Raw genomic sequence first — 12518 nt, 5'->3', positions numbered from 1 at the left:
TTGCGTCGAGCGGGGGCGGGGCCCGAAGCGGGGCGGGGCCTGCGTCGGGGCGGGGCAGGACCTGAGTTGGGGCGGGAAGGAGGTGGGGCCGGGCCAAGAGCGGGGCGGGGCGAGGGACGGAGGTGGGGACAGGGACGAGGGAGGGGCGAGGAGATGGGCGGGGTCCGCCGGGGCGGCGGGTGGTGCTAAGACCAACACTCTGCCGCCGGATATGTCACCTAAAACTCTCTAAGCCTGTGAGTCCTTATATCTAAAGGGGCGGGGTAACAGAGCCTGCCTCCTAGCGTATTCTAAGGATGAGAGCTTAAGAACGGACAAACGGATGAGGATACCGACGCAAAAAGGCGGAGGCGTAGTGACAGGCGTGAGGAGGTGCAGTGAGGAGTGAGACAGAGACCCAGTAAGGGAGACTAGCCCCACGCCAGGCACTCGCTCTCACCAGGAAGTGGGCGCCTCCAGGCTCCCGGGAGGAGTCGGTGCTGGTGTAGTGACCAGGACAGAACCAGGAGGAGACGCCCCTCAGAAACAGCGTAGCTCGGCCAGAGAGTGAAGCCAAAGTTCTAGGGAGGTGCAGAGCCCTGGGGGCAGGGGCGGGCATCCAGGGAAGGGAGGAAGGAGAGACTGAGAAGGGAAGAGGAAGTGACCCCAGGAAAGGAGGGGTGGAGGAGTAGCTGGGTAAGTCCAGAAGAGACCCGCATCTCCTCCAGGCCTCTCAGTTCCTGTGTGGTCAGCCATGGAGTGGTGGTAGCTCAATCAGCCCATCATACTGTGGAGATCCGGCCCCTGAGCTATGTAGGAGGGGCTGGACAGGTGGTGGTTCCTCTGCAGGTAGGGTCTCGAGTCCCAGGCTTGGGGATAGTCCCTCAACCATACCCTGTGGAGCACTGGTGAGATTCTGGGACCAGTTATGAAAAGTCTGGTTGGGATGCCTTTGGGAGATAACTCAAGGGCAGAGATGCCACAGTGAGACAGAGCTGGGTTTGAATCATGGTTCAAATCATGGTCCCTCACTGGCTGCGAGAACTCACAGAGTTCCCTCTGGAAGCGTCAGGTCCCCCATCTATAAACCGGGGTGAGGGCTGGACGAGGTGGTTCACGCCTGTAATCCCAGCACTTTGGGAGGCCAAGGCTGGTGGATCACCTAAGGTCAGGAGCTCCAGACCAGCCTGACCAACATGGTGAAACCCCTATTTCTACTAAAAATACAAAAATTAGCTGGGCCTGGTGGCGGGCGCCTGTAATCCCAGCTACTCAGGAGGCTGAGCCAGGAGAATTGCTTGAACCAAGGAGGTGGATGATGCAGTAAGCCAAGACTGTGCCATTGTATTTCGTCATGGAAGACAAAGCGTGACTCCTTCTCAAAAAAAATTAGCCGGGCATGGTGGTGGACACCTATAATCCCAGCTATTCAGGAGGCTGAGGCAGGAGAATCAATCACTTGAACCCATGGGGCAGAGATTGCAATAAGCCAAGATTGTGGCCACTTCAGTTGAGCCTGGGCAACAGAGCAAGACTCTATCTCAAAAAAAAAAAAAAAAAAGAAAGAAAGAAAAGAAAAAAGGAAGCCAGTGACAACATTGTGAATGTGGAATGAGCAATGTTGAGGGTGGAGAATGTCCTGTCCCTGGAGGGAGCAAGCAGGGGTCTTTCTTTTTTTTTTTCCTGTAATGTTTAAAACAAGCAGAGGTCTTTAATGCCAGAATATGGAGTCTAGAATGTTACTGTATTGCAGACATGAGCCACAGCCTGAGCTGTATGTCTGTGAGGGTTGAATGGTGGAGAGGGGGAGGCTGGCGGGTGATGCTCTGGTCACAGTTGGAGGCGAGGGGTCTACACACATAGAGTTCATGCTTGTGGTGGCATTTTGTTAGTGGCACATTCCCTTAGCACCTACCAGATGTCAGGGCTGTGTAGGGCACAGGGCCTTGCCTGGAGAGGAAACAGTACAGGAAGCGCAGGGCCATTGGGCTAGGGGCAGATCTTTTTTTTTTTTTTTTTTTTTGAGACAGAGTTTTGCTCTTGTTACCCAGGCTGGAGTGCAATGGCGCGATCTCGGCTCACCGCAACCTCCGCCTCCTGGATTCAGGCAATTCTCCTGCCTCAGCCTCCTGAGTGGCTCGGATTACAGGCATGTGCCACCATGCCCAGCTACTTTTTTGTATTTTTAGTAGAGACGGAGTTTCACCATATTGACCAGGATGGTCTCGATCTTTTGACCTCGTGATCCACCCGCCTCGGCCTCCCAAAGTGCTGGAATTACAGGCTTGAGCCACCGCGCCCGGCCAAGGGCTAGGGGCAGATCTACGAGTTCTCAGGGAACCGAGGAACAGCAGGGAGGCAGCGGCCAGTGCTAGTGCAGGTCTGTAACAGGACACCTGGAGATGAAGAGCCAGCAAAGGGAGCTGCCCTCAGATTCTCTGTTAATGAACCCAAAGGCTGCCATCTTAGCATGGGGGCAGCATCCTGTTCTGAAGTTCTCACCTTGCGCCTGCCCCAAGCTCACATGAGCATCTATTTCATCACCTGTCAAATGGGGATAATACAACCCTCTCATCACTGCCCTATGAGGGGGACCATGTTGTTTCCATTTTACAGGTGAGGAAACTGAAGCTGTGAAACCTGACACCATAGGAAGTGGCAGGGCCTGAACACTGTGATGCTCGCTGCCTGCCTCACCAGCCAGGATGAGTTCCAGCTGCCCTGCAAGCTCCGCCATCACCTGTGGGTGTCCTGGGACAGGCCATGGACAGCCATGGGGTCCTCCAGGCCCCCAGGAGCCCAGCTGCTCCAGAGGAGCTGCAGTAGGATGTCATGTGGGCAGAATTTGGAGGCAGTCACCTTGGTTTGCATCCTATTTCTGGGATTTTGGGGAATCACTTTGCCCCCTCTTCCCATCTGTAAAAGTGAAGATAATAAAAGTAACTACAGGCCAGGCAAAGGGGCTCATGCCTGTAATCCTAGCACTTTTGGAGGCTGAGGTGGGAGGCTCACATGCACCCAAGAGTTCAAGTCTAGACTGGGCACATAGCAAGACCTTGTCTCTATAAAAAAAATGCAGAAATTAGCTAGTCATGGTGGTACATTCCTATGGGCCCAGCTACTCGAGGGGAGGATCACTTGGACCCAGGAGATCGAGGCTGCAGTGAACCACGTTATGTCACTGCACTCCAGCCTGGCTGACGGAGTGAGCCCCTGACTCAAAAAAGAAGAGGAAGAAGAAAGTAACTATGGCTCTTTTCCTTCGGCACGCCACTGAAGATCCTGGTGTCACTATGGGCCGCCGCCCCACCCGTTGTTACCGATATTGTAATAACAAGCCATACCCAAAGTCTGCTGAGGTGTCCCTGATGCCAAGATTCACATCTTTGACCTGGGGTGGAAGAAGGCAAAAGTGGATGAGTTTCCACTCTGTGGCCACATGGTATCAGATGAATATGAACAGCTCTCCTCTGAAGCCCTGGAGGCTGCCCGAATTTGCGCCAATAAGTACATGGTGAAAAGTTGTGGCAAAGATGGCTTTCATATCCGAGTGCGGCTCCACCCCTTCCACGTCATCAACAAGATGTTGTCCTGTGCTGGGGATGACAGGCTCCAAACAGGCATTCGAGGTGCCTTTGGAAAGCCCCAGAGCACTGTGGCCAGGGTTCACACTGGCCAAGTGATCATGTCCATCTGCACCAAGCTGCAGAACAAGGAGCATGTGACTGAGGCCCCGCGCAGGGCCAAGTTCAAGTTTCCTGGCCGCCAGAAGATCCACATCTCAAAAAAGTGGGGCTTCACCAAGTTCAATGCCGATGAATTTGAAGACATAGTGGCTGAGAAGCGGCTCATTCCAGATGGCTGTGGGGTTAAGTACATCCCCAATTGTGGCCCTCTGGACAAGTGGCGGGCCCTGCACTCATGAGGGCTTCCCCTGTGCTGCCCCCTCGTAATATGAACCAATAAATTTACTTCTTGTCCATCTAAAAAAAAAAAAAAAAGAAAGTAGCTATGGGCCAGGCGCGGTACACACCATAATCCCAACTGTAATCACAGCACTTTAGGAGGCCGAGGTGGGTAGATCACGAGATCAGGAGTTCAAGACCATCCTGGCCAAGATGGTAAAACCCGATTTCTACTAAAAATACAAAAATTAGCCGGATGTGATGGCAGGTGCCTGTAATCCCAGCTACTTGGGAGGCTGAGGCAGAGAATTGCTTGAACCCAGGATGCGGAGGTTATGGTGAGCTGAGATCCCATTCCAGCCTTGGCGACAGAGCGAGACTCCATCTCACAAAGAAAAAAAAGTAACTCTGCACTGGACTCAGTGGCCCACGCCTGTAGTCCCAGCACTTTGGGAGGCCAAAGCAGGAGGATTACTTGAGCCCAGGAGTTTAAGGCCAGCCTGGGTCACACAGCAACACCCGGTCTCCACAACTTAAAAAAAACAACACATGTAAATGCCTCTCCTTTGTCCCAGTAATTCTACTTCTAGAAATGTATTCTATAAACCCCTCATTCAAGTATGCAAAGATTTATTCTAGGTAGTATAATCATTAGAGCCAGATTGTGAAGCCAGACTGCCTGGATTTGTATTCCAGCTCTGCTACTTATGAGCTAGATAGCCTCAGGCAAGTTACTTATTCCCTTTGTACCTCAGTTTTCCCATGCGTAAAATGGGTAGAGTAATAGTATCTACTCCATAGGCATGGGAGGCAGAAAAATGTCCCCACCAAAGATATCTACCTCCTAATCCCTGGAACCTCTCACCTTACATAATAAAAGAGACTCTGCAGATATGATAAAGTTAAGGATCTTGAGATGGGAGATGGTTCTGGATTATTCTTCGAATGGGCCTGGTATAGTCATGGGGTCCCTACGAGAGGGAGGCAGGACCATCAGCTGTGGACAGGAGATGTAATAATGAGAGCAGGAGGTTGGAGGAAGGTGAGGATGGACCATGAGCCAAGGAATGCAGGTACCTCTAGAAGCCAGAAAAGGTGCAGAAACAGATTCTCTCCTAGAGCTCTCAGAAGGACCACAGCCCTGCCGACACTTTCATTTTACCCTTCTGATCTCCAGAACTGTGAGATAATAAATGTGTATTTATTTATTTATTTATTGAGATGGAGTTTCACTCTTGTTGCCCAGGCTGGAGTGCAATGGCATGATCTCGGCTCACTGCAACCTCCGCCTCCCAGGTTCAAGTGATTCTCCTGCCTCAGCCTCCTGAGTAGCTGGGATTAGAAGTATGTGCCACCATGCCCTGCTAATTTTTTTTTTTTTTTTTTAAGATGAGGTTTCACCATGATGGCCAGGCTGGTCTTAAACTCCTGACCTCAGGTGATACACCCACCTCGGCCTCCCAAAGTGCTAGGATTACAGGCGTGAGCCACCGCGCCCGGCCTATGCCCTGCTAATTTTGTATTTTTAGTAGAGATGGGGTTTCTCCATGTTGGTCAGGGTGGTCTCAAACTTCTGACCTCAGGTGATCTGCCCACCTCAGCCTCCAAAAGTGCTGGGATTACAGGCATGAGCCACCACCCCTGGCAAATGTGTGTTGTTTTAAACCATGAACCTTGTGGTAATTTGTTACAGCATCGATAGGTAACTAATACAATTGGCATGTTGAGAGGATTCATGAGTTAATATGTGGAATTACTTCAGACAGTGTATGGCACTTAAGTGTTCAATAGATGCTGGCTCATATGTAAACCATGGGGCTGTTTGTAATCATGGAAAAATGGAAAATCTGGTTTGAGTTGGTGTTATAGAAATAATAATATGGCCAGGTGTGGTGGCTCATGCCTGTAATCCCAGCACTTTGGGAGGCCGAGCGGGCAGATCACCTGAGGTCAGGAGTTTAAGACCAGCCTGACCAACATGGAGAAACCCTGTCTCTACTAAATATACAAAATTAACCAGGCATGGTGCCATATGCATGTAATCTCAGCTACTCGGGAGGCTGAGGCAGGAGAATTGCTTGAACCTGGGATTACAGGCTTGAGCCACCGCGCCCAGCCAGGATGTCTTCCTTTCAGTACATTAACTGCTAAGTGGCAAATGACTAAGTCGGTTATAAGGAATTTGTACCCTAAGAAATGCTAATTTACATTAACTGTCAATAGAAACCTATAACCTTTACACCCAAGCCTAAAAGTCACTACAGTATTGAGGTCAAAACTAACATGATTCTTCCATTTGGTCAGTTTCCTTTACTAAATAATACCGTCAAGAAATCCAAAGAAGAAACTTCAGTGGTTTCTCCCAAAGCTGCATAATTTTCCAAATGATTTTCTCTGGTTGCAGAGCCTGTTCAGTCCTTCAACCCTTTTTCAGTCATTTAGGTTTTGCAATGTTTTCTTGGCATTTTCGTTTCTTCTCTTGCCCCTTCTCCCTGGCCTCAATCATTCTGGCCAATTTCCAAGACAATACAGCACTTACTAGGAACAGTGGAGTAAGGGCCAAAATAACAGTGGTAAGGAAGCCATATGGGTCCTTTGTAGCCCGTTCCACAACATCCTCAGCCTAAGCCTTCATATCAGCATCTTCATAGCAGTCGTATGAAAACTGGGCTTATGCTTGAGCAGTGACCTCTAACTTCGTCCTGATATTGTTAGTGACCCAATCACGATCTAGATGACCCTTGGTAGACTGTCTTCTTGAGTTCTACTGTATACCTCTGAGAGACGGTTTAAATTCCTATCCAGGCCGCAGATCCACGGGGTCCACGTTGACCCCTGCCCCTCGGCCTTGGCAAGTGCGGGCCCCTTGAGCAGAGCCGAGGGTCCCAGGGGATCATGGAATGGCCCCACCACATCCTGCACTGCCGCAGTTTCTGCTGGGTACCGGGAGAAAACCGCAGCAGAGGCCACCGTGTGGGTCACACCCCCATGGGCACTGAGGAAGGAGAACTGTCCAGACCCCAGGCACAATTAGTGCCTGAAGAATATCTTAGTTTCTAGTGTTATTACTCAGCTATTTCCTTTATATAATCCTTTATATATAATCACATATTAGTGTATAGAATTAGTGCCTGAAGTATAACTTACTGCTTACATATATCTAGCTTATATAATCATACTTACTACTTATATCTAGCATACTTAGTTCTATATAATCTTTCTATATAATCATGTAGGTATTGCAGTCGGAGCTGTACTGACACATTTAGTGCTGATTTATAGAATCCTTCCATAGAACCATATAGTAGTTTGTAGTAGGAGGAATGCCTAGAGCAGTCACAGCACAGAAGCAGTACGTGGGAAAACAGCCAGACCAGGACGAGAACCAAAGATCCAGGCGGTGGCGGCCCTGCCTGAAAGGGCATACGCTGTATGGCAGGCTTGGAACAAGTGTCTCTCCTCCTGATAAAGGAGTTGTGGTACCTTGCATCCAGTTCCTGTGGAAAATCGGCCTCAGGCCTGAGATCCCGGAAGTAACCGAGGGAGAAGAACCCCTCTGGTGTGACTAGGTCGCGGTGGCTGTACACGCTGTCAGTCTTTCCTCACTTCTGTGCTAGCTCAAATCATCCTCCCATAAATATCTGCATTGGCTTACAGCATCCTTCTCTTAGAAATCCTTTGAAGTCTCCAGCCCCTAGATAAGAAGTGTTGCGCAAAACACCTGTTGCACACAGCCCACCTCCTTGCCTCAGTGACCTGATGGGGGTGGACCCCTTTTCTGTACATGTCCCTCTACTACTGCACACGGCATGGCCCCCTGCTGCGCACAGCCCACCTCTCTTCTCAGGTGACATAATGGGGTGGCCCCCTCGTTTGTGACTCACGTGATTATGTATGCCCTATTACAAAGCCTATAGATGATGACCTCACTTACGACCCTGCCCCCTGCTTGTACCTAATAAATACGGACGCTTCTGGGCGTTCGAGGCTCTTGCCGATCTCCACTCACAGGTGGTGTGAGTCCAGATGCTCTTCACCACTTCTTCAGTGTCCTGTCTCTTTACTTCTCAGATCCTGCACCTCAGCACAGCATAGACACCCCACGACCCTGTGGGTCCCAACAGCCCTACACACCAGCCCCCTCTACATCGCCCCAGGGGCTCGGATCCCACTCCCCACTCCCAAAGTAGGAACTTTTTTTTTTTTTTTTTTTTTTTTTTTTTTGAGACGGAGTTTCGCTCGTTACCCAGGCTGGAGTGCAATGGCGCGATCTCGGCTCACCGCAACCTCCGCCTCCTGGGCTCAGGCAATTCTCCTGCCTCAGCCTCCTGAGTAGCTGGGATTACAGGCACGCGCCACCATGCCCAGCTAGTTTTTTGCATTTTTAGTAGAGACGGGGTTTCACCATGTTGACCAGGATGGTCTCGATCTCTCGACCTTGTGATCCACCCGCCTCGGCCTCCCAAAGTGCTGGGATTACAGGCTTGAGCCACTGCGCCCGGCCCCAAAGTAGGAACTTTAAGCTTAACTAACAGGGATCCAAATTCTTCAAGGAAAAGTGTGTGTTGCTCGCAGCCCCACTGTAAGATACCAAGAGCTACTTGCTAATGGCCCACACTTTCTTTGTTGATGGCTTACCATAGGAAAAACTTTGGTGGTCCTTCTACTTTCTATTGTGAGGTTTCGGGCATGAAACAGAAAGGCTGCTGTTAAACAATGCTGAATCTTCTATAACAGTTAACCAAATTTAATTTTAGAAAGTACTTAAATTGTGCTCTGTCCTAGATCTACATGTTGAGAATCTTTTTAAAAAAGTTTTAATATCTGCAAAAGCATATAAGAATAACATCAGGCAGCCGGGGGCACGGTGGCTCACGCCTGTAATCCCAGCATTTTGGGAGGCTGAGGTGGGCAGATCACCTGAGGTCAGGAGTTCGAGATGAGCATGGCCAATATGGTGAAACCCTGTCTCTACTAAAAATACAAAAATTAGCCAGGAGCGGTAGTCCCAGCTACTCTACTCGGGAGGGAATTGCTTGAACCAAGGAGGCAGAGGTTGCAGGGAGCTGAGATCAAGCCACTGCACTCCCACCTGGGCGACAGAGTGAGACTCCGTCTCAAAAAATTAATAAATAACTTCAGGCCAGACAAGGTGGCTCATGCCTGTAATTCCAGTACTTCAGGATGCCAAGGCGGGAGGATTGCTGGAGCTCAGGCATTCAAGATCAGCCTGGGCAACACAGGGAAACCTCATCTCTACTTAAAAAAAAAAAAAATTGGCCGGGCGCGGTGGCTCAAGCCTGTAATCCCAGCACTTTGGGAGGCCGAGGCGGGTGGATCACGAGGTCAAGAGATCGAGACCATCCTGGTCAACATGGTGAAACCCCGTCTCTACTAAAAATACAAAAAAAAAAAAAAACTAGCTGGGCGTGGTGGCACGTGCCTGTAATCCCAGCTACTCAGGAGGCTGAGGCAGGAGAATTGCCTGAACCCAGGAGGCAGAGGTTGCGGTGAGCCAAGATGGCGCCATTGCACTCCAGCCTGGGTAACAAGAGCGAAACTCCATCTCAAAAAAAAAAAAAAATTTTACAAACCAAAAAAGTAAAATAAAATAACGAATAATAACCCCAATATTATAGTTACTTTGACTTCCGATTACTGTTTTTCAAAAAAAGGGTTTCATATATTTTGTTTGTTTGATTTCTGCTTGTTCATTTAGTTGGTTGGGTTTTTTTGGTTTTGTCTTGTCTTGTTTTTAGCAAATATACCTAAAAAATAACTGCTCAGGGTTCTGGTGGTAGGCAGAACACTGGCCCCTCATAGATGTCCCCGTCCTACCTCTCAGAACCTGTGGAGATGGGCCAGGCACGGTGGCTCACACCTGTAATCACAGCACTTTGGGAGGACGAAGTGGGCGGATTACATGAGGTCGGGAGTTTGAAACCAATCTGGCCAACATGGTGAAAATCTGTCTCTACTAAAAATACAAAAAAAAAAAAAAAAAAATTGGCCGATGTGGTGGTGTGCACCTGTAGTCCCAGCTGCTTGGGAGACTGAGGCAAGAGAATAGCTTCAACCCAGGAGCTAGAGGTTGCAATGAGCCGAAATCTCACCACTGCACTCCAGCCTGGGCGACAGAGTGAGACTCTGTCTCAAAAAAAAATTGAAAACCTACTTACAAAGAAAAGTCCAGGCCCAGATGACTAGGAACTTCTTCACTACTAACTTCTACCAAACATTTAAAGAATTAATACCGGCCGGGCGCGGTGGCTCAAGCCTGTAATCCCAGCACTTTGGGAGGCCGAGGCGGGTGGATCACGAGGTCAAGAGATCGAGACCATTCTGGTCAACATAGTGAAACCCCGTCTCTACTAAAAATACAAAAATTAGCTGGGCATGGTGGCGTGTGCCTGTAATCCCAGCTACTCAGGAGGCTGAGGCAGGAGAATTGCCTGAACCCAGGAGGCGGAGGTTGCGGTGAGCCGAGATCGCGCCATTGCACTCCAGCCTGGGTAACAAGAGCGAAACTCCGTCTCAAAAAAAAAAAAAAAAAAAAAAAAGAATTAATACCAATTCTTTTTTTTTTTTTTTTTTTTTTTTTTTTTTTTTTTCACAAATAACTTTTTATTTGCCACTACTGTAAGTCTGAACTTTAAACAGATTCTTGGACTGGTGGTTCATATCCATCAGCTCGTTCAACTTTAGCACCTGTCTCATCTCCAGCGGCTTTTCCAGAACTACTGCCTTCACCATGAAGCTCCATGAGTTTTCCCAATTCAAACTTGGGCTTCTTCAGCATTTTTACTTTTCTAACGAAGACATCATGGAGAGGATAAATAGATTGGCAAGCCTTTTCTATGTCTTTTCCAATGCTGTCTGGAATCAATTTATTGACCACTTCTTTCAAGTCATTTGTCTGCACCTCTCGGGTCATGATTTCCATCATCTTCTTCCGGATTTGGCGGACCTGTTGGTGCTGAGCATAAGAGGTCTTCCGTATCTGATTGTTGCGTTTTTTAGTAAAACCAACACAGAACAGACGAAGCAAGTAACCATCGGTAGTCTTGACATCAACATGAGCTTCAATCATTGTCTGCCATTTTTTGACCATGGAACACATTTTGTCACGGGTAAGATCCATGCCATGGAAGTTAGTCAGGCAGTTTTTGCCCTGAACATCTTCAGTAATGAGCTTGAATTTCCTAAATGCAACTTCATCATTCTGCAAATCAGCAAGACTAACTTCAAATACTCGGCCCTTGAGGCCATCCGATGCAATTTTGGTTCCTTGGGTCCTGGTGACTAGCGTCTTTCCAATATTTCTTATGTTGAACATAGCGGGCGCTTTCACATCATACCAATCTTTCTTAGAAAATGGATCAACCACTTTCTTCTTGGCTCCCTTTTTGCCGCCTTTCGTAAGGCGCTTGTTCTTGCCAACCGCCATGGTGCTGCTCAGAGGGCCAAAAGGGAATTAATACCAATTCTTCACAAACACTTCCCAAAAATGGAAGAGGAGGAGGGGCTACTTCTCAACTCATTCTATTAGGCCAGTATTATTATTACCCTGATAACAAAACCAGACAAAGACATCACAAGAAACTACAGAGCAAAATCCCTTGTGGATATGGACACCAAAATCTTCAACAAAATGCTAGGAAACTGAATCCAGCAGCATAGGAAAATAATTCTAGCTGATGCAGTGGCTCACACCTATAATCCCAGCACCTGGGAGACTGAAGTGGTTAGCTTGCTTGAGGCCAAGAATTAGAGGCAAGCCTGGACAACATAGCAAGACTCTGTCTCTATGAAAAAAATTAGCTTGGTGTGGTGGTACAAGCCATTCTCCTGTTTCAGCCTCCTGAGTACCTGGCATTAGAGTTACAGTCACACGCCACCACACCTGGCTAATTTTTGTTTTTGTTCTTTTTTCTTTTTTTTTTTTTTTTTAAGATGGAGTTTCGCTCTTGTTACCCAGGCTGGAGTGCAATGGCGCGATCTCGGCTCACTGCAACCTCCGCCTCCTGGGTTCAGGCAATTCTCCTGCCTCAGCCTCCTGAGTAGCTGGGATTACAGGCACGTGCCACCATGCCCAGCTAAATTTTTTGTATTTTTAGTAGAGGCGGGGTTTCACCATGTTGACCGGGATGGTCTGGATCTCTTGACCTCGTGATCCACCCACCTCGGCCTCCCAAAGTGCTGGGATTACAGGCTTGAGCCACCGCGCCCAGCCTTTTGTTCTTTTTTCTTCTGACACAGTGTCTCAACAACAACAACAACAACAAAAGGACAGTGTTTTGGGACTAAAACAAAACAAAACAAAAGAGACAGAGTCTCGCTCTGTCACCCAGGCTGAAGTGCAGTGGCATGATCTTGGCTCACTGCAACCTCTGCCTCCTGGGTTCAAGCAGTTCTCTTGCCTCAGCCTCCCAAGTAACTGGGACTACAGACATGCACCACCACATCCAAGTAATTTTTGCATTTTTAGTAGAGATGGGATTTCATGATGTTTGTCAGGCTGGTCTCGAACTCCTGACCTTGTGATCTGCCCGCCTTGGCCTCCCAAAGTGCTGGGATTGAAGGCATGAGCCACTGCGCCTGGCCCTAATTTCTGTATTTTTAGCAGAGACTGGG

At 48.7% G+C, this 12518-nt stretch overlaps 1 protein-coding gene and 2 pseudogenes across 1 annotated transcript; 1 reads left to right on the top strand and 2 right to left on the bottom strand.

The window, feature by feature from the left end:
* Positions 1 to 3237: 3237 nt before the first annotated feature.
* On the top strand, positions 3238 to 3970 carry LOC101038386 (large ribosomal subunit protein uL16-like; annotated as a pseudogene).
* Positions 3971 to 6303: 2333 nt separating this feature from the next.
* Positions 6304 to 6519, bottom strand: LOC120364567 (small integral membrane protein 15-like; annotated as a pseudogene).
* Positions 6520 to 10457: 3938 nt separating this feature from the next.
* On the bottom strand, positions 10458 to 11350 carry LOC120364678 (small ribosomal subunit protein eS1). The gene has a single exon (XM_039471349.2). The coding sequence runs from the start codon at positions 11329 to 11331 to the stop codon at positions 10537 to 10539; it is 795 nt and encodes a 264-aa protein (XP_039327283.1). The 5' UTR covers positions 11332 to 11350; the 3' UTR covers positions 10458 to 10536.
* Positions 11351 to 12518: the final 1168 nt, after the last annotated feature.

Source organism: Saimiri boliviensis, chromosome 6 (assembly GCF_048565385.1).
Source record: "Saimiri boliviensis isolate mSaiBol1 chromosome 6, mSaiBol1.pri, whole genome shotgun sequence".
Taxonomy (NCBI): Eukaryota; Metazoa; Chordata; class Mammalia; order Primates; family Cebidae; genus Saimiri; species Saimiri boliviensis.
Note: the sequence above shows the minus strand (reverse complement) of the source record. Positions and strands in the feature narration are given on the sequence as shown.